Below are 22,926 nucleotides of genomic sequence, written 5' to 3'. Positions count from 1 at the left end.
AAACTATTCAAGGGATTCAGAGTTGGGCCTAAATATGTCTTAAACTTAACTTTTACAAGACTTCCGGCCAAGATGGAGGTGTAGGTGGAAACACTGTGCCTCCTTGCACAACCAAGTTTAAAAACAACAAAGTTTTAGTAACAAAAACGCAACCAAACACAGAAAATTAAACTGTACAGAAGTCCGACAACAACGAACCGTTCAGCCAGATTGATAAACCAGGTAAAGGAGTGAGCAGTGAGACACACCAGGCAGCAGCAGAGGGGACCACCATTGCCCGTCTCTGACCCCGCCCCCACATACAGCATCACAACCCAGTGACAGGGTTGCCTGGCCCTGGTGAACACCTAGGGCTCCGCCCCTCATACATAACAGGCGCAAACAGACCAAAATACTATGGCTCAAGAAGAACTCAAAGCCCCAGAGTCTATAACTCTCAGCGACCAAGAAATAGCGAACCTCTCAGATGCACAGTTCAAAATACTGGTGATCAGGATGCTCACTGAACTGGTCAATTTTAGTCACAAATTAGAGGGACAAATGAAGGCTAAACTAATTGAAATGAAGGGAAATGCACAGGAAACCAGTAGTGATGGAAAGGAAACTGGGACTCAAATCAATGGAATGGACCAGAAGGAAGAACAAAACATCCAACCAGAAAAGAATAAAGAAACAAGAATTCAAAAAACCGAGGAGAGGCTTAGGAACCTCCAGGACATCTTGAAACGTTCCAACATCCGAATTATAGGGGTACCAGAAGGGGAAGAGGAAGAGCGACAAGTAGAAAACTTATTTGAACAAATAATAAAGGAGAACTCCCCCAGTCTGGCAAAGGAAATAGACTTCCAGGAAGTCCAGGAAGCTCAGAGAGTTCCAAAGAAGTTGGACCCAAGAAGGAACACACCAAGGCACATCATAATTACATTAGCCAAAATTAAAATGAAGGAGAGAATCCTAGAAGCAGCAAGAGATAAGGGGACAGTCCACCTACCAAGGAGTTCCCATCAAACTGTCAGCGGATTTCTCAAAAGAGACCTTACAGGCAAGAAGGGGCTGGAAAGAAGTATTCCAAGTCATGAAATCCAAAGACCTACATCCAAGATTGCTCTATCCAGCAAAGCTTTCATTTAGAATGGAAGGGCAGATAAAGTGCTTCTCAGATAAGGTCAAGTTCAAGGAGTTCATCATCACCAAGCCCTTATTATATGAAATGTTAAAGGAACTTATCTAAGAAAAAGAAGATGAAAAATATGAACAGTGAAAGGACAGCAAACTCACAGTTATTAACAACCATACCTAAAACAAAAGCAAACTAAGACGACAGCTAGATCAGGAGTGGAACCACAGAAATGAAGAACACATGGAGGGTTAGAAACAGGGGGTGGGAGGGGGAGAAGGGGGAAGGTACAGAAAATAAGTAGCATAGACGGTAGGCAGAAAATAGATAGGAGGGGGGAGGGCAAGAATAGCATGGGAAATATAGAATCTAAAGAACTTGAGACACGTGGACATAAACTAAAGAGGGGAATGGTGGGGAAGGGTGTGCATGGTGGAGGGGAATAAAGGGGGGAGAATAGGACAACTGTAATGGCATAGTCAATAAAATGTATATTTTTAAAAAGCAATAAAACAAAGAAAAAAGAGAAAAGCATGTTAAAAAATTAACTTTTACAAAGCGTAATGTCCTATTAACCTAAATGTTTTTTTCTAAAAAGAAGTCAATTTCTATCTAAATTTCAAACTTTACACTTTTCTAAATTCAAGAGACTCTAATAACATCTTACTCCACTCTCCTAACAACCAATTTATTCTTTTGCTTACACTTACTGGTGACTACTGCACCAAGGACTGAGCTGGGCACCAAGGGCACCAGTTCCCTGCTGCCCATACAGTCCAGAGTGACAGTCAGGTATCATGCACGGCTCGCTGAAGGTATAAGCCAAGGCAAGTGTGAATAACAAAACAACTGGCATGTCAAACAGGGCAGGGTTCCCAAAAGAGGTTAGAGCGCAGTGTGAGGGACTGGATACCAGACTCGGTCTGACCTTTGTCCCACACGTAATGAGAAACTGTGATGGTTTAAAGCCAGGAGGGAGAAGGCTCCGACATCTGTGTTTCAGAAGGGCAGATAATTTGGGTGACCATAAGCATGATGGTCACCCATATTATCTCTGGGTGGTGGGAGGGAAAAAAGAGACACATCAGGGGTAAGTTATCAACATGGCCCAGGTCAGATAAGACGAGGGACTGAATCAGATCAGGACTAACTGTAGATGATGCTCTGAATCTCAACATACTACTGAGATCTCAGAGACAGATGTCAGTAACTGAGTGGAAATGAGAGATGAGGGAGAGATATAAAATGGTTCTGAGGTTTCTGCCTTGAAAATTACACAAAGGATGATGTTGGTGGTGTGCAATAACCATTCACACTTAAGGAACAGGCATAGCAAGTAATCCAGGGAACAGAAAGAAGAGAAGAACCTGGAGGAAAACCAAGAGGATGGAGAGGATGAAGAATGAATTGAAGCCACTAGTGACCTCTGCCAAAACGTCAGGAGAGTAAAATTCAGCAGCAGCAGCAGCAGCAGCAACTCAACGAGGGCGCTTACTACGTGCCTGGTGACTCTGTATGTACAGGTAAGACATTTAAACTCCACACTCCTTACCACAATACTAGGGGTAGGCACTACTGTAACCCTAGTTTGCAAAGAGAAAACTAGGCACAGTGAAGTTAAGTAACATGCCCAAGGTCACAGATTCTAAGTAGCAGACAAATGCCAGAATGCTCAGGATCAGGTAGTAAATAAAAAGGAAACAGATCCAGAAAGTGAGGGGAAAGTTGAGTTACTTCTTATACAGAGATCAGAGTTAAAATCACCACAGGAGAGAATCAAGTATACTCAAAACAGCCCTTGAATATTCCTTAAATCACAAATAAATGTGCATTGCTTTGTGCATACTAGCCCATAGGTGATACCATTGGGTCTTTTAACTCTCCGGTACTCATTATTTTTCTGTGGCATTTAATCCATTCACTTCTCATTTCTTTCCCAAACACAGAAAATTATCTCCTCCCGCTTGCCTGTCCTCCTGAAGGTGCTTCCTCATTTACCAGTGTCAGGGAAATCCTGGCAACCGCTTGCTAGTATCCCCCAGGCCTTTGCACAGTGGCCAGAACACACATTCACTGAGTGGGGGGCCGGCCGGCACCAAGCTGCTTCAGTCGCAACTGCGCCTTCTCTTCACCCCAGAAATAGAGCTTAATCTTAACCCTTAGGCTAAAAAAATTATGATACAATTCCACATGACTTTTTACATTCAATTCTGAGGGGGAGGCAACAAGGAAAGCCTTGACAGAGCACAGATAATAAAGCTTTTCCGCTTGACCTCTGAAGAGTACTACCCTGCAAAGAAAGACTAAAGCTAGGGGGAGGTGAGATCCTGGAAAGGGTATAAAAGACAGAATCTTTGACAGGTCCGCCTTTAAAAAGAGACAGAACACACATTCCCTAAGATCAAGAGAAACAAAAAGTGCATCGGCAGGCCAAGTGAGGGCTTCCAGGCCCACGACCTGTGAGGCCAGGTCAGCATCGACCTGCTGCCTCCCCGCCACAAAGGTGGGAAGTGGTGCCTGGGAGGAGGATTCGGAGGAGGATTCGGAGGAGGATTCGGAGGAGGATTCGGAAGAGGATTCGGAGGAGGGAACAGGCATCGTGGGAAAGGAGACTCAACCCAGAAGGAGTTTTCTAAGTGGCCAGCTCAGAAAGGTTTGATTTTTTCATGTTAAGTATTCTTACTGCAATAAATAAAGTTGTAACTAAAATGATTTTTTAAAGGAAATGTTTGATTCTGTCTTTCACATCTTCCTGAAAAAGTAATCATTAAGAAAATAAAAATAACTTCCAAAACAAGCCAGTGGTATTGTTCAAGGGCAAAGAGGAGTATCTTCCCAAAATCAAACTTACAGAATTATGTTTCTTCAAAAATTCTGCAGCACTTTCTTCTGCATTACCACCGATTTCACCGATCAAGATGATGCCTTCTGTGGCTGGATCGTTCAGAAAGACCTCTAGGCAGTCAATAAAATCGGTCCCATTAAAAGGATCGCCTCCAATGCCTGAAAAAGTCAAAGAATATCAACAGCATGAAATTAGGCCAAGAAAGTTGTTTCAACTGGTTTCTTATTTTCCTACTATTCTCACCAATACTTTAAAATATATCATTAGCACTAAACATTTTTAAATCACACAAAATGGTAGTTATTTATTTGTAATATTACATGAATCCTAAATGATGGTTGGAGTCTCATACTAACAAAGAAAAACCTTTTCATTTTAGCTCCTTTATCAACCCTCCCACAAAATTATTCCTAGATGACTGTTTAAAACTGAGCATTTTAGCCTGCGAACCACATGATCGCAGTTTTGTTATAACAATTCCCAGTCAGGGCACATGCCTGGGTTGCAGGCCAGTTCCCAGCAGGGGACTCATGAGAGGCAACCATACATTGATATTTCTCTCCTTCCCTTCCTCTCTAAAGATAAATAAATAACATCTTAAAAAATAAAACTGATCATTTTAAGACCTGGCCATTGTGGCTCAGTTGAATGAGCACAGACCAGACTGTGAAGCAAAGCGTCGCTGGTTTAATTCCCAGTCAGTGCACCTGCCTGGGTTGTGGGCCGGGTCCCCAGTAGGGGGTGCTTGAGAGGCAACCACACACGGATGTTTCTCTCCCTTTCTTTTTCCCTCCCTTCCCCTCTCTCTAAAAATAAATAAATAATATCTGTTAAAAAATGAGCATTTTAAGAAAATGTGTATGTTTGTGTTGCAAGCAAGAATGTCTTCTCCAATTAAACAGTTAACAACTTTCTTTGCACAAAGTAAATATCAGATGAGGCACATTTCAGAGGAACAGCTCACAGTGTGAAGACAGAAGTCCCAGTGAGGGGCAGGGTGGAGGCTGCCCCAGCCCCTCCTCCCCTTAGACCCCGCAGGTGACGGCGGAGACTGCACACAGGGGCTCCGCTCCAAGTATGTGACATTTAAGAACAAGCACTTGGATAGAATTACAGTAAATGTACCCAGCAGACTGGATGCCACTTTTTATTTAAGTCATAAACTTACCAGAGGCAGGACTGATCCCCTATTTAATACCCCTCTGAAGAATGAAGCTCGGGAAGGAAAGCAGCGTGTGCTGAGGGACAACCGTGTGTCAGTGCTGTGCCTTAGCCTGTGTTCGACCCGCCATCTCCTAATTCTCCCAACCCCTCTGTGAGCCAGGCATTATTAGTCTCGATTCATATATTAAAAACAGAAGCTGGAGAAGATGAAATTGGCAACTCCTTTTAAAAATCTTTCTGATACTCCATCACACAAAGTTCCCTAGAGTCTAAGATCGTGCTTTACACACAGAAAAGTCTGACTTTATGGATTTGAGCCTTAATAAAAATAGTCCCTGCTATGTTTTGCAAGCTTTTGTTATAACAAGCTGTATTTGAAGGCTTTTTAAAAGATATTCTAAAAATCTGAAGAAATATTTATGTTCATCAATGAGACATTTGCCTGACTTTTGGCCACAAATACCACAATTATTTTAAAAGGTGAAAGCCATTTTACCTTTAAAAGTAGGAGGCAGTATGATACAGCAAAAAAGAGTAATTCTGGGAGCTCAACCTTCCTTGACCTAGATTTTCGCACTAACTTTTCAGCTCACGGACACCTCAGAGGGTTACCTTAAGGTTCAGATAACAAATGGCAAAGAATTCGGTTAACTGTGAAGCACTGAATTATACAGCTCGTAATGATAGCAAATGATAATCACAGAAACAGAAGTCCTAATATGAAGGATGCTTGTTCACAACAAACAAAACGAGTGACATTTTCAGGCACCGAGGCTCCCTAAAGCCACGTGTCTAAGGGTGTTTATTCAACACGGAATCTTGGACTACGAACCTTGAAAAATACAGGAGAGCTTCATACTTACTCAAATTAAATTCAAGATCCTAACATCTTTTTAATAAAATGGTATCAAAACCTCTTGCAAATAATCAAAACAACCACTACTGTACTCATTCAATGAAAATACTGCATCCCAATAAGATTTCTTCAGCAAAACGCCCTCACCAATGCACAGAGACTGCCCCAACCCAACTCGTGTTGTTTGGTGAACCGCTTCGTAAGTCAGGGTGCCAGACCTGGACACAATACCTTAAAGAAAGAGAATTCAGAAAGGTTAGATTATGTTCCTATGATAAGACTATCACAGGATAAACTAAATTACAAATATGAATACACATAAAATCCATTCCATGATCTGTCATCCAAATCAACAGTATCATCAAATGATGAAGTAAGAAAAAAAGGCTCACCCGTATTTTGTCATGTACAATGCGCACCCACGTTTTCATGCACGTTGTACACGGATTACACCCACTGTTGGGCCCACAGTATGTAATCATCATAACCGTGTATAATGTGCATCCTTATTTCTCCCTCAAAAATCTGGGCAAAAAAACTGTGCATTATACACAGCAAAATATAGTAAATTAAAGCAGGGAGCTTTTAAAACTTAGATATAAAAGAAAGTACATTATTAGTTAGGGTTATTTTATGACCTATAAAAGCAGTGTAAGAAAGACCTAAATCACCTCTACTAAGAACCTGTAGGGAAGGGACAATAATATCCACATGAACTTGGTAGGTACAATCCTGCTTAGGGAGGCAGAACACACAGATCAGATTTATACATACCCAAACTATGAAACCACCCAAACCTTCAGCCTGTAAAACCATTATTAGTCACATTTAATGAAGCTATCTATCTTTCCCACACCTGTTTTTCGAGTAATTTTTAAACAGTATATATAGGCTTTAAAGAAAACTAGGAAACAAGGCCATGAGGCCCCTGGGTTCAAGTTTACCACCTGATTTCCTCTACATATGGGCCTATGTGAAAGGACATAATTTTACATCTGGACAAGGTGTGTTTGTGTAGGGGTGGGGCGGGGCAGAAAGGTAATTTATTTCATGCCACAATCTACACACAGTGAGTGGATCCCTAGTTTTAATAGGTTAGAATATATAAATGAGTAACTTCAGTTGTAAAAACATATTACATAACAATACATTTTTAAGAGATTTTATTTATTTTTAGAGATATAAGAAGAGAGGGAAAAGGGGGGGGAACAGTGATGTGCGCAAGAAATACCAATCAGCTGCCTTTCACACGCCCCCAAGTGGGGACCTGGTCTGCAACCCAGGTATGTGCCCTGACCAGGAATCCAACAGGTGACCTTTCAGTTCACAGGCAGGTTTTCAATCCCTTGAGCCACAACAGCAAAGATGTTCCATAACAATACTTTAAAAAAAGAAAACCTTTATATGAACTAAATCAGTGCATGAATTCTGAGGTGGTGAATAATTCCAGTGTGTCCATGGTTTGCTTTCATTAAACTTCTGCCTTGGTGTACTTTTTAAGAACTTAGAAAATTCTCTTCTAACAATAATGATACCCTATCAGGGCAAGTACAATAGAATGCTTGTCAGACTAAGACAAAAACCATAACCATAAGCTACCTTGATTTTGCTATAGCATATTTACCTTCTTCAGGTTTTATGTTACTGTTGATGCATACTCATGGGCTGTGTATAAATACCCATCTTCTCACAATAAATCTCAGTGCACGTAACTTCAGATTCTCAGCACCAATCAGTCAAACTGAAAGGCATGAGCATACACATCTTCCTCAGTGCTCGATGGTGCCTTACAGACCACTGTCGGGTTACTTTTCTGGTTGCTTTTATTGGTTCCACCACACGGCAAGAACTAGGTCACCCCCTGACAGCTACTCACTTCATATGGAACTCTGTACCAACTCCCCAGCCTAACACCAACCTTCCTCTCCAGATTTGTTTCCCATTCTCCCTTACTCGAATGAAACCGATTTATTCCTCAATTATTCACATTTGCTCTTTGAAGTCATTCCTGTTCTCCTACTACCTAGTTCAGTAAGAGGTCACCCATGATGCTCGAGATTCTGTGGTTGACTGGCTTTCTTGCTAGAATGTCACCTTCAGGGGATCAGTAAACTAAATTACAAATACAAGTGCACATAAAATCCATTCCAGCCCTGGCTGGTGTGGCTCTGTGGCTTGAGCCCCAGCCTGAGAACCAAAGGTCCTTGGTTCAATTCCCAGTCAGGGCACCTGCCTGTGTCACAGGGCAGCCCATCAACGTTTCTTTCGCACACTGATGTTGGTGGTTCTCCCCCTCTCTTCCTCTCTTCCTCCCTTCCCATCTCTAAAAATAAATAAATCTTTTTAAAAAAACAGATGATCTTAATAGATATTTCCAGAACTTTCCACCCCAAAACAAGTCTCAATAAATTTAACAAGACAAAAAATAAAATAAAATATCCATTCCGTGATTTGTCATCCACTATTTTCCCACTCCTGTGTTCTCTGCATCAGGCATAGTTCGAGCACAGGAACTATTTACTGAATGGGTCAAAACTAAAACCCCTTCAATGGAGTCTGGCCTTCCCCTTCAGCGAAATCTAAATCCAATAGTTTTAAGACTATTCACTAACTGGATACTAATTCACAACAAATGAGAACCACCACCACCATTCCTCCTCTGTCTCTTACCACATTCTCCCCATTCTCAGAGCTTTCTGTCCACCTAGATCCTCTCTCCACACCACAGTCTCTCCCCTGTGCAACCTTCCACGAATGAGGTGAGGGAGGTAATGCCTACGGACCTATCGATTGGTGCCTTTAGCTTTTAAACAAAGTAACCGGTAATCTTTTAGTCATACATACTGTGTGCAATTACCTAGCCTCCTTTCCACTCTACTCCTACCAGATTCTTGCAATACAATGGCATTCTGGTTGTCCACTTAACATCCTGGATCAGCGATTTTCAACCGCTGTGCAGCAAAAGGCACACTGGTGTGTGCCGCAAGGATCTTTAAAACATGCAACATTTGACTATTTAGTCAGGGGCACTGACCTCTTTTCCCTTAGACTGTTAAATAAAAAAATGACTGCAGCCAACATACCGATAGCCATCTGGTGTGAATGAATCAAAATGATACCTAATTTTTGGTCAGATTGGCAAAAATACATATTTTTGGTGTGCCACATAATTTTAGTAATTGGTTTAGGAGAGGTTAAAATTCACTACCTTAGATTATTGGGAAGAACAACTATTTTATTCTACTCTCTTAAGGGATCGTTGTAACAATCAGTGAAAAGCAACACCAGGATGTTATCACTCTTTTAAGGGGCTTTCATAAAAATGGTATGTAAATTATATAAATGCAAGCCACACACACACACTGAAGATGATGACAATGACGGTTTCAGGGTAGATTACTCTGCCACCCTTAAAGCGTATACAGTAAAAGAGACTAACACTCTTTCATTCGGATAGTCCTGCTTCTGAAAAGTAGAGGTACTTTCCTCTGTTCGTCCTGCTAAGTGAAACTAAAAAGCTCAGGGAATACACAGCATGGGCCAAAAGAAGGGGTTACAGGTGTGAGTACAGGAAACAGAGTTTATCCTTGCATTATTTGTTAGTTATTGCATTATTTTCCATACAAACAACTGTGAACCTACTTCTGCCCCATCCTGTATATTAAACAAACATAAGAAATCTCTGGAATATGGAGAGGAGGCAGAGTGGGTAGGTGCCTTGAGACTCATGAAATGATACAGTAGTGAGTTCCCTGGGTTTTCTTGTCTCATGTATCCCAAACATGAAGCTAAACAAAGGCCAGTATCCCAGAAATATAAGTTTTTAAAACAGCCTCCCCCAAAAGCCTGCTCTCTCTAGCTGAGGAACCAAAAGGACAGCCTAGTAAAACAGAAAAACTTTTAGACAATAACCACTCCATGTCAATCGAAGATGAGAATAAATGTGTTCCCCTCCGCCGCCCCACCACAGGAGCAAAGGCCAAACGGGAATGCTACACTTCCACACTTACCAGGCTGTAATGGAGCATCCCACACGCCTGCCAAGGAGGTGAAAGGCCCCACAGGCAGTCGGGACTTCATTTATGGAAGCTGGTAATGAGCCCTGCTCCACCGCCACAACTCCAGTGGAAACCATGTGAGGATCCTGTACGTCCATCCTCATTGGGAGAAGGGAGGTACTTCTCCATCTCTGTGGCAGAGTGATATCAGAGGAGGCCTAGTGGAAAGCCAGGGCTTGCACCATCGCCCAGAAATAACAAGGCCACGCCCACTGAAGTGTCAGTGGAGGCCTAGTGAGAACTATCACCCTTGGAAAGAAGGAGCCCATGCACTCTGTATCAACAGAGGCAATTAAGGAACCTGGACTTGTACTTCCCCCTACACTCCCTGCTGAAGCACTGTCAATACAGTCAGCTAAAACAAAAGGTTTAAACAAGTCCCACAGTCTCATAACATAATACTCAAACTATCCGGGATTCAACAGAAAATCATTCGGCACATCAAGAACCAAGAATATATCAAACTGAAAGACAATCAATAGATGCTAATGCCAAGACAAAGGAGATGTGAGAATTATCTGACAAAGATTTTAAAGAAGCAATGATAAAAATATTTTAAGTATTAGGAACATGCTTGAAACAAATGAGAGAAAAGCTTTATCATGGAAATATGAAGTCTGAGGAAAAAAACCCTATAAAAAGAAACCAAATAGAAATTTTAGAACTGAAAGATACAATAACCAAAGCTAAAATCTCAGTGGATGATCTCAACAGCATAACAGAAAGAGGAAGGAATCAGTGAAATGAGAAACAGAACAATGTAAATTACCCAGTCTGAATAGCAGAAAAAAACGAACTGGGGAAAAAAAATGAACAGAGTCTCAGGGACATATGAGACTATATGTCTCATATAGTCTAGAACAAAAGATCTAAAATTATAAGAGTCCTGGAAGTAAAGGAAAAAAGAACACAGGGCTGAAAAAGTACTTAAAGAAATGTCTTTAAAAATCTAAAAGTCTAGAACGAGACTTACTATATTCAAGAAAGTGAGCAAACCCCAATCAGGATAAACCCAATTAAATTCACACTTAACTCTTCATAAATAAGCTTCAAGAAACCAAAACCAAACAAACAAAAACCGTGAGAGCAGCAACACCTTACCTACACAGAAAAAACAATTCAAATGACATCAGTTTCTTATCAGAAACCACTCAGGCAAGAAGTGAGACAAGATTTAAGTACTAAAAGGAAAAAAAAAAACAAATCCTACACCCACTGAAACTACTCTTTAGGGAATAAAAGGGAAATAAATATATTCTCAGATGAGGGAAAAGTAGAGAATTTGTGGCCAACAGATTTACCATAAAAAATTGCCAATGCAAGTTCTCTAAACGGAAAGGAAATTATAAAAAGAGAAGCCAAGAATGAAGACCAGGAAGGAAGAACACAGTAATCAGAACTGTACATAAATAAAATATACTTTACTCTTGAGTTTTCTAAGAGGAAGAAATAAAACAGTCCCTATTTGCAGATGGCATAATTGGCTACATAGAAAATGCACAGGAATCTACCAAGAAACTCCCATGGAATTCAGCAACAAAAATCACTTGTGTTTCTACAGATTAGCAATGAATACATAGACGCCAAAATTAAAATACAATGAAATTTAAAATTGCTTTTAAAAGAAAAGAAATATTAAGGTATAATTCTAACAAAACAGGTACAGTACTTGAATTCTAAAAAGTACATAATGTTGATGAAAGAAATCAAAGGCAATCTAAATAAATGGAAAAAAATATTGTGTCCATAGATTCGAAGACAGAACAGTAAAGATGTCTATTCTCCCCAAACTGTCATGTAGATTTAACACAATTTCTATCAAAATCCCAACAAGAGTTTTTATAGATATAGACAAGATCATTCTCAAAATGACATGGAAAAGTGAAGAAACTAGAACAGCTAAAATAATTTGAAAAAAATAAAGTGCAAAGAATCAGTCTATCCAATTCCAAGACATTATTATACCTACAGTAAAACCAAGACTGGTGGTACTGGTGTCAATGGGCACGAGTCACTGAACAGAAGAGAGAACATGGAAACAGACTGACACAAATATGTCAACAAATTCTTGACATAAATGCAAAACCAATTCAATGGAAGAAATCATTTTTTTCAACAAATGATGCCGGAGCAATTGGACACCTATAGGCATTAAAGAGAAATTTTAAGTCTCACATCTCACAGAAAAATTAAATGAATCATGAATTTAAATGTACAACTATAAAACTTTTAGGAAAAAGACAAAGATCTTGCTAGGCAAAGCATTCTTAGACTTGACATCAAAAGCACACTTCAGCCCTGGCTGGTGTGGCTCAGCGGATTGAGTGCTGGCCTACGAACCAAAGGCTCACTGGTTCGATTCCCAGTCAGGGCACATATCTGGATTGCAGGCCAGGTCCCCAGTGTGGACCAAGCAAGAGGCAACCACACATTGCTGTTTCTCTTCCTCTTTCTCCCTCCCTTCCCCTCTCTTAGAAATAAATAAATAAAATATTCTTTAAAAAAAGCACACTTCACAAAAGAGAAAAATTATTAGATTTCATCAAAATTAAAAATGTATGCCTTCTGAAAGATGATGGAATGATAAAAATATAAGCGACAGAGTTGGAGAAAGTATTTGCAAACCACACGTCCAAATGTATCAGTATATAGAACAAAGAACTCTCAAAACTTAACAGTAAAAGAGCAAATAATTCAATCAGAACATGGACCAAAAAATAAAAAAACCACATCACACAATAAACACATGAAGTATAAATTAAAACTACAATCAGATATCACTGAACTTATCAGATGGCTAATATAAAAAATAAAAAATAGCAACACCACAAATTGTTTTTTGTTTTTTAAAAACAAACACGTAACTATCACACTATCATACAAACCAGTAATTGCATTCCTGAGCATCCCAAAGAAATGAAAACTTATGTACATACAAAAACCAGTATACAAATGTTTATATGTTTATAGAAGCTTTATTTATAAAACTGGAAACCCAGATATCTTTCAAAAGGCAAATGGTTAAACAAATTATGGTAAATTATACAATGGAATACTACTCAGCAATAAAAAGGAATGAACTATTGATATATTCAACAACCTGGATGAATCTCCAGAGAATTATATTGTGTAAACAGCCAATCCCCAAAAAACTACATAGCGTAGGATTCCTGAAATGTCAAAATTACATAAATGGCAAACACATTTCAGTTGCCAAAAATCAAGAAAGAGGTGGGAGTAGGAAGGGGTTGGTGCAGCTATACAAAGGCAACATGAGGGATCCCTGTGGTGATGGAAACATCCTTTACCTTGACTGTATCAATGTCAACATCCAGGGTGTGACCTGCTATTACAGCTTTTGCAAGATGTTACCATTGCAGGAAGCTGCAGAAAGGGCTCACTGAAACCTACCTGTATTATTTCTTACAACTATATGTGAATTTATAAGTCTCTAAATATAAAAAGTTTAATTAAAATAAAATTTTCAAAAAGGATGGAGGGGTCAAGTGTGTCATGTGGTTGTCAGTAAAAATATTATCTATCATAACAGGAAAAAAATGGTATAGTGAACTATCAAGTTAGAATCCAATCACTTCAATGATATTCAATTAGCTGCCATATAGGGAACCGGTCTGTTTGGCAGTGGTTAATGTAGCTCAGCCCTGGTCCAGAAAACCAACAGGCGTGAGGCAACACACTGGAGCCACGCCCACAGATCACTTTTCCCATGGAGAACCAGGCCTGCATTGTACCTAGACTGCTTTGAGACTTGCTTTTTCTAAAACTTCCTCACCCTGAATTGAGGCAGCAAATGTTCACTGCATATCTTTAAAGTAACTTCCTAACGTCTGTGCTAAACCTCCCAAGGATGGAGTGTAACCAGTTCAACCACTTTTCCTTTGCATTTACAACATTCTTTTCTTTGTTATCTGTAAGAAGTAATCAGCAACATCCTTTTCCTTGTTATCTGTAAAAAGTAATCTCCTAAAGCAAACCTGTGCATAGTGAATGAGGACCTTCCCTGAGGTAAGGCTCCCAGAAAAGCAATAAAAGACTGTCCAGGCAAGGGTCAGGGTGCCCTGTCACTCAGAGAATGGCCATGCCATCCCTTTCTCTCCACAGGACTTCTGCAGTACATGTGAATTTGTTCATGGCAACCACAACCCATGGACCCTGGTGGTCAGAGTCCACATCACACATACACTTTTATTTACTCATTACCACAAACTGGAAAGTCACCATAATATTGCACTGCTATCGTAGTACATTAGGTACTTGTATGTCAAAAGAAATACCTAGGGGACCAAAAATTCCTTCTTTTCCCTAAACTCCTAGCTTAAGGAGCTGAAGACGACAAGGCTTCAGAAAACATTAGCACTGGTATCAAAACAGAAATTGTCAGTGCATGTAATCACATTTTCTCTCCACACCTTCTCAGAAATCTTGTAGTATCACATACTTTCTTTTAGGTGAATTTGTTTTAAAGTCCTTTTTCAAAAGAATTAAAAGAAGTGTCCCAGAGGACTGCCTCATCAACGTGTTACAGCCATTCAGAGAACCAAGGTCTTAAGGGTTTATTCCCCTTAACTTCTCAGTTCTTTGTTTTTTAGGTTTATGGTCATGTAAGAAAGCAAGGTAGTGATCACACAGGCAGCTGGGCACAGGGCACTCCTTCCACATTCACCTCAGTCCTACAGCCAAGCACTCAAGGCAGACCCAAGAGCGTGAAAAGACTCAAGTACGACGAGAGCAGTAAATGGGTCAGGCACCCACTAGAACACAGGTGGTTGATGGAATTCCCTTGGCAAGTCTCCTACTGACATCAGCCCTGCCAGCAAGAGACATTCATAATAAAGAAAATGACTTTCAACCTAGTCCTGTAAACTACACAGCCAACACTCACTTACATACTACATTTAGTATTATTAATAGTCATGGCCTATAGAGAAATAACTATAACCATCTACCATTGGGCAGAAACAGTATAGCTTAGTGGGAGGTGTGAAGAGTAGAACAGGAATAATGGACTTTGAAATGTTAATTTAGTTATTACCTGGAGAACTAAATAAATAGCAATACAATTTTCCCAAAAAGTCTGTGATGTCCAAGAGGGCAAAGTAATTATAGGACAGGACACAGAAAAACTTACAATAAAAATACTCACATATATCCAACAAAGAACTTATATCCAGAATTTTTATAGAGCCCCCAGTAATCAACAACAAAAATGCAATCCAATAAAAGAATGTAAAAAACTTGAATGGGTAATTCACAAAAGACATAAATCGCCGATAACCACAGGAAAATATGCTCTACATCATTATCACCAGGGAAATCAAAACCATAATGAGACACCATTTCACTCCCAGTAGAATGGCTAAAATCAAAGACTGACAATACCAAATAATTGTGAAGATGTGGGAAAAGTATAATGCTCAAACACTGACAGTGGGAAGGTAAAAATGAAGAGCCACTTTGAAGAATTATTGTGCAATTTCTTAAAAAGTTTAACATACTTCAACTTTATTACTTAGCAACTGCACTCCTAGGTATCTCACCCAAGAGAAATGAAAATGTGTCCACAAAAAGACCTGTACATTCATTGTAGCCTTACTTATAATGGCTCAAACCTGAAAATAATGCAAATGTTCATCAACGAGAGAATGAACAAATTGTGACATAATGACATAACAGAATATCACTGACAGACCTAGGCAGGCCTGGGAGGAAAGGAAAATCACCAGGCAGGAAACTGTCCCGTGGGAAAGTATAGCCTGGGAAAACGCCTGCCTGGAAAATGCCTGCCGACCCTACCCAGGACAGACAGATGCCTGGTTGAGATTGGAGTCTGGGGTCGGCCTATTCGGCATAAAAAATTCAGCTTTAACTTGAGCCTGACAAGATGCATCAAGAACAATGGTCAGCAGAAAAGGCATCCAGCAGCCAGCTCTAGCCAATCAGACTCTGCCACCCCAACCAGTTACCCTTCGTGGGTTTTTGTGCTTAAAAACCCTGCCCTAAAAACAACTGAGCAAGTCTTAACCTCCCTAGGTTGGCTATACTTTCTCTACATCCTCCCCACCCCCCGCCAGGTCCCAACCTCCCTAGCTTGGCTCCTCTTTCCCTCTTATTCCCCATAATAAACCCTACTACTTAGCTCACTGCATCCGTCTGGTTTCTTGAGCGACTCTGACCTAACAATTACTTAGCAATAAAATGAAATTAACTATTGATACATGCAAACACATGGAAGAATCCATGGCATCTGAGCAGGAAAAGAATCTTTTCCCCCCAAATATTTCCACGGACTCTACAGAATCATTATGGCTTCTCAAATTCATTTGCTTTAGCCTATCAAACTGATTCACTACAAAACTTCCTTGGCAATTGGAATGAATTTGACTTACAGTCACAAAAATCTGTTTTTAAGTTCTGAGGTTAGGGCAAAGAATTTTTTTTAACCTATGAAAACATACTCACCAATTCTTCCTTTTTTGTGAATGTGGCCAGGCATGATACCAATTTTACATTCTCCAGGCTGAAGGAAAGTAAATCACAGTTTCAGAAAAGTGAAAAAAAATTCTTTCATAGGACATACACACAAGTACACTGAACTGACCCAAAGGTAATTAGCCTCAGGAGAGGCTAAGGCCAGGCTTTGGATACATGTTTTCACACTCACATTGATGACTCCAGGGCAGTTTGGCCCAATCAGCCTCGTCTTTCCCTGGCGCAGCAGTTTGTGCTTGACCCGTACCATGTCCTGCTGTGGGATACCCTCCGTTATGCACACGACCAAGGGCACTTCTGCCTCCACAGCTTCACTAATGGCAGCAGCAGCAAAAGGAGGAGGGACATAAATGACAGAAGCTGTTGCTCCTGTCTGTTCTTTGGCCTGAAACATTAACCACGAAGCACTTTGTTATTGGCTAAGTCATAAACACTGAAAAATGAATCCAACCCCACAATACCGCCAGGAAACGTGGGATGTCTTCCTGGCCTCCTCTCCACCCCCCCTGGAATGCCACTGAATTCACAGGTTCTGTGACATCCCTCAGGCAACAGTGTATCAGTGAACCTGAAAGCACAGCCTGATTTGCATTGGTGTCCCTTCATTCCCGTGGTCTTGTTAACTTTTGTAATTTACAAAACACTCTATCACCTCTTCACTCCCAAAGATGCTATACCTCCTCAGGAGAAAAAGGACTATTGAGTCTCTAAGCCTTGGAACTACACTCTCAGACATGTGTTTAAAAATATATTATACTTGATAAATATAAGAGACAGCAAAAATGAAATGCTTTTAGCTGACAATTTTTACTCTAAATATATGTTTATTAAAAATGAACTAAAAAGCATAAGTGGCCACAGAATAAGAATGGGTGAAATAAGCATTAGGGTATACACTACATCACCCCTCATAATGCAAAACACTTAAAGACCATCCATTTGACCACCCTTTTTCTCTCTGGACACAAGCCTGTGTTTGGTCCTTTATACCCTCTACATGTATATCAACACAGATGTAGCCTTCTTGCCACTTCCATATGTGGCCATGTCCCTTCTACTGTAACGGAAGCTCTGCAGATTATCAGTGATCTCTGACTCTCCACAAGAGCAGCACCTATTCTGCAGAAGGCTCTACCCAGGTCTTCGTTAAGGCTTCCCCACAGTCCTGCACGCCTAGATGCCAAGGCCAAGAGATATTAAGTGATTTGCATGGGGAAGATATCTTATTAAGATATTAAGTGATTTGTACCCAGGAAGTCGCAGAACCAAGATTCAAACCTATGTCTATCTGATTTCAAATGTCTATTCTTTTCAGTTACAGCAGGCTACCTCCCTGCAAGTCTTCAAATGTAACTTAATCATGCTATAAACCAAAAACTTTTAGAAGGCTGTGCAGTGGGATTTCACAATAGTTAACACAAATACAAAGGCACATAACAGACAGGTACAACTAGAAGGGGGCAGAAGTAAAACACAGTGATCCTCCACATCCCCAGAAACTGAGCAGCTTTCTCTACCGCATCCCTAATAAAGAGAGACATCTCGATGATGACAGAATGAGGTCAAAGGATGCTGACAGACCATCCACTAATGATGCCAGGGGTTAAAACCAATTTTTAAAAGATTTTATTTATTTATTTTTAGAAAGGAGAAAAGCGGGAATAGAAGGAAAGAGAAACATCACTGTGTGGTTGCCTCTCATATGCCCCCTACTGGCGGCCTGGCCTGCAACCCAGGCATGTGTCCTGACTGGGAATGAAACCAGCAACCCTTTGGTCCACGGGCTCAAACCCACTGAGCCACACCAGCCAAGGCTAAAAATAATTTCTTTTAAAAAACTCTGTTCAAGGTGGTAAAAGAGAAAGGGGAACATAAGAAATAAAAAGTAGGCTGGAACCAAACGTCAGATCATAGGCATGTAGGTATTTTATGAAAATACATCTCACAGTTCTCTACCTCTTCAGGCTACAAATATTGTCAGAAGCTGGACTGTAATAATGGATAACAGATATCCATCCCACTCATTCAGAAAGCTCATTGTAAGAACTGAAAAGGTAAGAAATAAACAGTATCAATCAAAGAACTTATAGAATATTCCAAATAGCATGTCTGTTTGTATCATGTTGAATCATAAATGAATTGCTTAGTAACAAAAACACTGTTTATAAGAAAGCAGGAAAAGCTAATGACAAAATCAAATCTACCTGAAGGAACTATGAAAGCAGCTCCTCTCTATATTTTTTGATCAGAAAAGCAGCCATTACATAATTTAAGGGGAGGAAAAACAAAACAATTAAAGCAAAAAGACTTTAAATGATTCCTTTATAGACCACATGATTTTTAACTTTAACTCTTTAAAATATAACACTTAAAGCACACACCATATAGCACACCCTATTTTCAAATTTAAAGAAAAATAAAAAATTATAATTTGAATATTAGTATTTTCCTACATCTTAGGATTCAAAGTACAAATTAACTTCAATCTGAATTTAGCATTCTGAAAAGAGATCATCTATAACTCTATACTTTAAAAAAAAAATGCAAAACTGCTGTGGCTAATGGGGCTCAGTGGACTGAGTGCGGGTCTACAAATCACAGGGTCACCAGTTCAATTCCCAGTCAGGACACATGCCTAGGTTGCAGGCCAGATCCCCAGTAGGGGGTATGTGAGAAGCAACCATGCATTGATGTTTCTCTCCTTCTCTTTCTCCTTACCTTCCTTCTCTCTAAAAATAAAATCTTTTAAAAAATAAAATAAACTGACTTAAAAATTTAAAATGTAATACTTTAAAACATGCCCTAAAAGAAAGGGGACAACAGTATACATGCTTTTTATCATTAGTATATCACTCCAAAGTACTGTCTACTTCCTAGATATTTTTAATTAGTCAAGAATTTGTACTACTATTTATACCTTTAAAATATTTTTTGTATACATTCATGTTAAGTGTAGAAAGAAATCACACAGGGCTTAAATTAGCTCTCTACAGAGGCAAAAATGAGATGTGGGAAACATAAAATTTAACTTTGCATACCTTTATATCATCTGAATTTGTATTTTATATGCATTTTATAACAAAGAATTAAAATTAAGTTTAAAAATTATTTTTAATATATTAAGATACCAACAATTTGGGGAAAAGGAGCTCTGTGATCTGCCAGTCTGACTCAGCAGCTTGGCTTTTTCACACAGGAACACACTACTCACCCCGAGCCCCGCTAAGCCTGCCCCTTATCAGTCAGACCCTTAATCTCTCTGCACCAGTGAGACCCCTGTCTTTAAAATGGAGGCGGTAACAGTACCAGCCTCAGAGGGCTGTGGTGAGGCCCGAATGAGGCAATGTATATGAAGTGCCCAGCTCAGTGCCCTGGAAAAAGCCCAGGCTCAGTGTTAGCTGGTGAATGCTGACACGTGCACTACTAACATCTGGGAAGAAGACAGGGGAGAAAGGGTGACAAGCCACAGCTCTTCTTCCCCGAGGAGCTTACGCATGCCTACAAACAAAAGTGACTCAGGCCACGGAGAAAACAGCCTCAGTGTAGGTGACTAAAGTGACCCCACCGCTTTTCCTGGTGAATTAAACTTCTCTAGGTTACTGGATTTTAAAATGGCAAATGACTCTCTCAAAAGCGGCACAATTAAGATCCTTATCCAAAGTACGCTGACTGTCCCCCGCTTTTCTTTTCCTACCACACACAGAAACACTACTTACCTCCTTTACAGTATTAAAGACTGGTAAGCCCAGGTGCTTCTGGCCTCCTTTCCCTGGAGTGGTTCCTCCAACGAGTCTGGTGCCATATTCCAAGGCCTGCTGGCTATGAAAGGTGCCCTGAGGGAAAAAAGCATAAGACTCAAGAGAAAAGACAAGCTGGGAAACCTAAAGGCAATCTTCAGCAAGTTGGACAAGCAAAACAAACAAATGAACTACTTTTCAGAGTACAACAGTAACATATATCCAGCATTCTCATCAACTTACTGAACAAAGCTTTAAACCATGAAGCCAAACAGGCCCCTGCAAGGCCAAAACAAGCTGTGATTGAGGATTAGACACACCCTCGTATTGACTTAATGCCGCTTTTTCACTGTTGTTCAGCTCCTGGTGTCTCACATTCCTCTTTCCTCAACTTAAAATCCATGCTCAATCATTATACTCACACAGCAATCTTGGCTCTCTGTCTCACTCAACTTATACATCTGGCAAAGTCACAACCTTAATTAAATCCAGTTCTCTACCTACTCTAAGATGGCACATTTGCAGCCAAACAGTAGCTGAAGAGAAAAAAAAAACAAAATTGTCCTAACTGATCTCACTTTAAATTAATGGTCACTAACCTTAAGTGAGCCTCGTAAGCTGCACAAACAATGTCCTACACATGCCTCTCCCTTCTCCACCTCGGCACTACTGACGTTTTAGACACATTCACTCCGTTGTGGAAGATTGTCCTCTGCTTTGTATAAGGTTTAGCAGCACCTCTGGCTTCTCAGTAGACACCAGCACCGCACCCTTTTCCCTCCAGTTGTAACAACCGAAAATGTCTCCAGGGACTGAATGACTCTTTTTCACTAGGCCTCTGAGGCTCCACCTCCCTTCTCTTTCTCTCTCTCCTTAGATATCTTTTTCATCTAAATGTGTGCCCTCCTGATCTCATCCCTTATCATGGCAATAAATACCCCTATGGAGATCCCCCATACACACACACAGCTAGCCCAGACCTTCGCCTTCAATCCCATACTCACATGTCCACTGCCTGTACAGTATCTCCATTGGGGAACTAGTAGGCATCTTAAAGTGCCCAACACCGAGTTCCTGATCACTCCCCTTGACAGGCTACGCATGTGAATTAGTAACAACTCCACTCACAACAGGTGTTCAAACCAAAAACACTTAAGTCATCCTTGATTTTTCTCTTTCCCTTACTTACATCTCACCTCAGATACACCAGTAAATCATACTGCCCTGCCTTCTAAATAAAACTGACATCTCCCCCTTCTATGGCTTCTGCCTTGGCCTAAGTCACCATCTACTCTTGACAGATCATTGCCCTTGCTCCCTTCCAATCTATTCTCAGCAGGGCAGCCAGTGTTCCATTAAAACATAAGAAAGATCACGTCACTCCTCTACTCAAACCTTCTGGTGGCTTCCCTCTGCCTCACAGTAAAAGCCAAACTCCTTAGACTGGCCTGCAAGTCAGCAACCAACCAGCCTCCCCATCTCTGAACCCCTTACCTGCGTGACCTCATTTACTGCTCTCCCATTTCACACCAGTCCCAGTGGCCTTGACCTCCCCTCAGGGTACCGTGCCCTCCTCCCCACCAATAACACACTGCTCCTAAGTACCCACATGGTTCACTCCCACATCTCATTTAGCTCTCGACTGAGAGATCAGGCTTCCCCTGACCACAGGAGGTGAAGTCCTCCCTTCCCCATCCCAACCACCACCAGGACTCCACAGACTTACACACAGCCCTCCTTTCTCGGGTTTATTTTTCCCATAGCATTTCTACCTTCTAACGTATCACTCTAACGTATCACGTAACTTCTTCACTGACTTTGTTGACATGTTTTTCTCCTTGGCAACTAAAATGTAACATCCATGAAGGCAGTGATTTCTGTCCACTTTGCTCACTGTGAGATGGTGCCTAAATCAACACATTATATATCAACACATTATATACAGTAGGCTCTCAACAAGTACTTAACGAAAATTTTATGGATCTATGCTGACCCAACTACTTAAATTCTACTAAAGCACAAGAAATAGGCCTTTAGAGGGACTCAAAAATTTACTAATTCAACTTCTCCACTTTTCAAACTAGGAAACTGACTTGTCTAAGGTCATTGGGAAAAGTAACGCAATTTTGGAAAGAAAAACAGCCCTCCTTTTCAAGCAGTGATATTCAAAGCATATACACTCGCTGATCTACAGTGACATAAACACACACACACACAAAAGAAAAGGTAAAGAAAATACAAGATGGGAAAGGTCACTGTGGTGCTAACTAGTCTAACTCAGATCCCAGGAGCCTCTCAGGGCGGGAGCACTTCCCCACCCTGAAGGCAGATCCGCGTTCAACTGTGTATTTTTGTTTGTTTGGTTTTTGTACAAGGCCTAAACACAAGCCATGTGCTTTACCTAGTGCTTAATTAAGAAAATCGTGATCTGTTCTGATGCTGGAGGAAAACCAGTGGTGTTACACCTGCTGAAGAAGAATACGTAGGTTTACAACATAATGAAAGCCTCAGGAGGAATTTTCAAGGTAAGTTTAAAAACAATTTTCATTTTACAGGCCGGGTATAGTAACTGACTTGCTCCTAAGACACAACCCCACTGCGATACCGCATGACTTTTCTGCCACCATCATGTATTATAA

General features: G+C 40.5%; 1 protein-coding gene across 1 annotated transcript in view; it reads right to left on the bottom strand.

Moving 5' to 3' along the window:
• SUCLG1 (succinate-CoA ligase GDP/ADP-forming subunit alpha) overlaps window positions 1-22,926 on the bottom strand; it is a 36,769-nt gene that overhangs the window by 5,151 nt on the left and 8,692 nt on the right. Inside the window, exons 3-7 of the mRNA XM_037039605.1 lie at window positions 20,267-20,383; window positions 16,723-16,935; window positions 16,521-16,578; window positions 6,130-6,213; window positions 3,969-4,120 (exon numbers count right to left, since the gene is read on the bottom strand). Coding sequence (XP_036895500.1) covers window positions 3,969-4,120; window positions 6,130-6,213; window positions 16,521-16,578; window positions 16,723-16,935; window positions 20,267-20,383 — 624 coding nt within the window. The remainder of the gene's footprint in view (window positions 1-3,968; window positions 4,121-6,129; window positions 6,214-16,520; window positions 16,579-16,722; window positions 16,936-20,266; window positions 20,384-22,926) is intronic.

The sequence above is a fragment of the Sturnira hondurensis genome, unplaced genomic scaffold (assembly GCF_014824575.4).
Source record: "Sturnira hondurensis isolate 20B ecotype Veracruz unplaced genomic scaffold, ASM1482457v3 Scaffold0002039, whole genome shotgun sequence".
NCBI lineage: Eukaryota > Metazoa > Chordata > Mammalia > Chiroptera > Phyllostomidae > Sturnira > Sturnira hondurensis.
The sequence above is the reverse complement of the archived record's forward strand: the minus strand, read 5'-3'. Positions and strand labels throughout refer to the sequence as shown.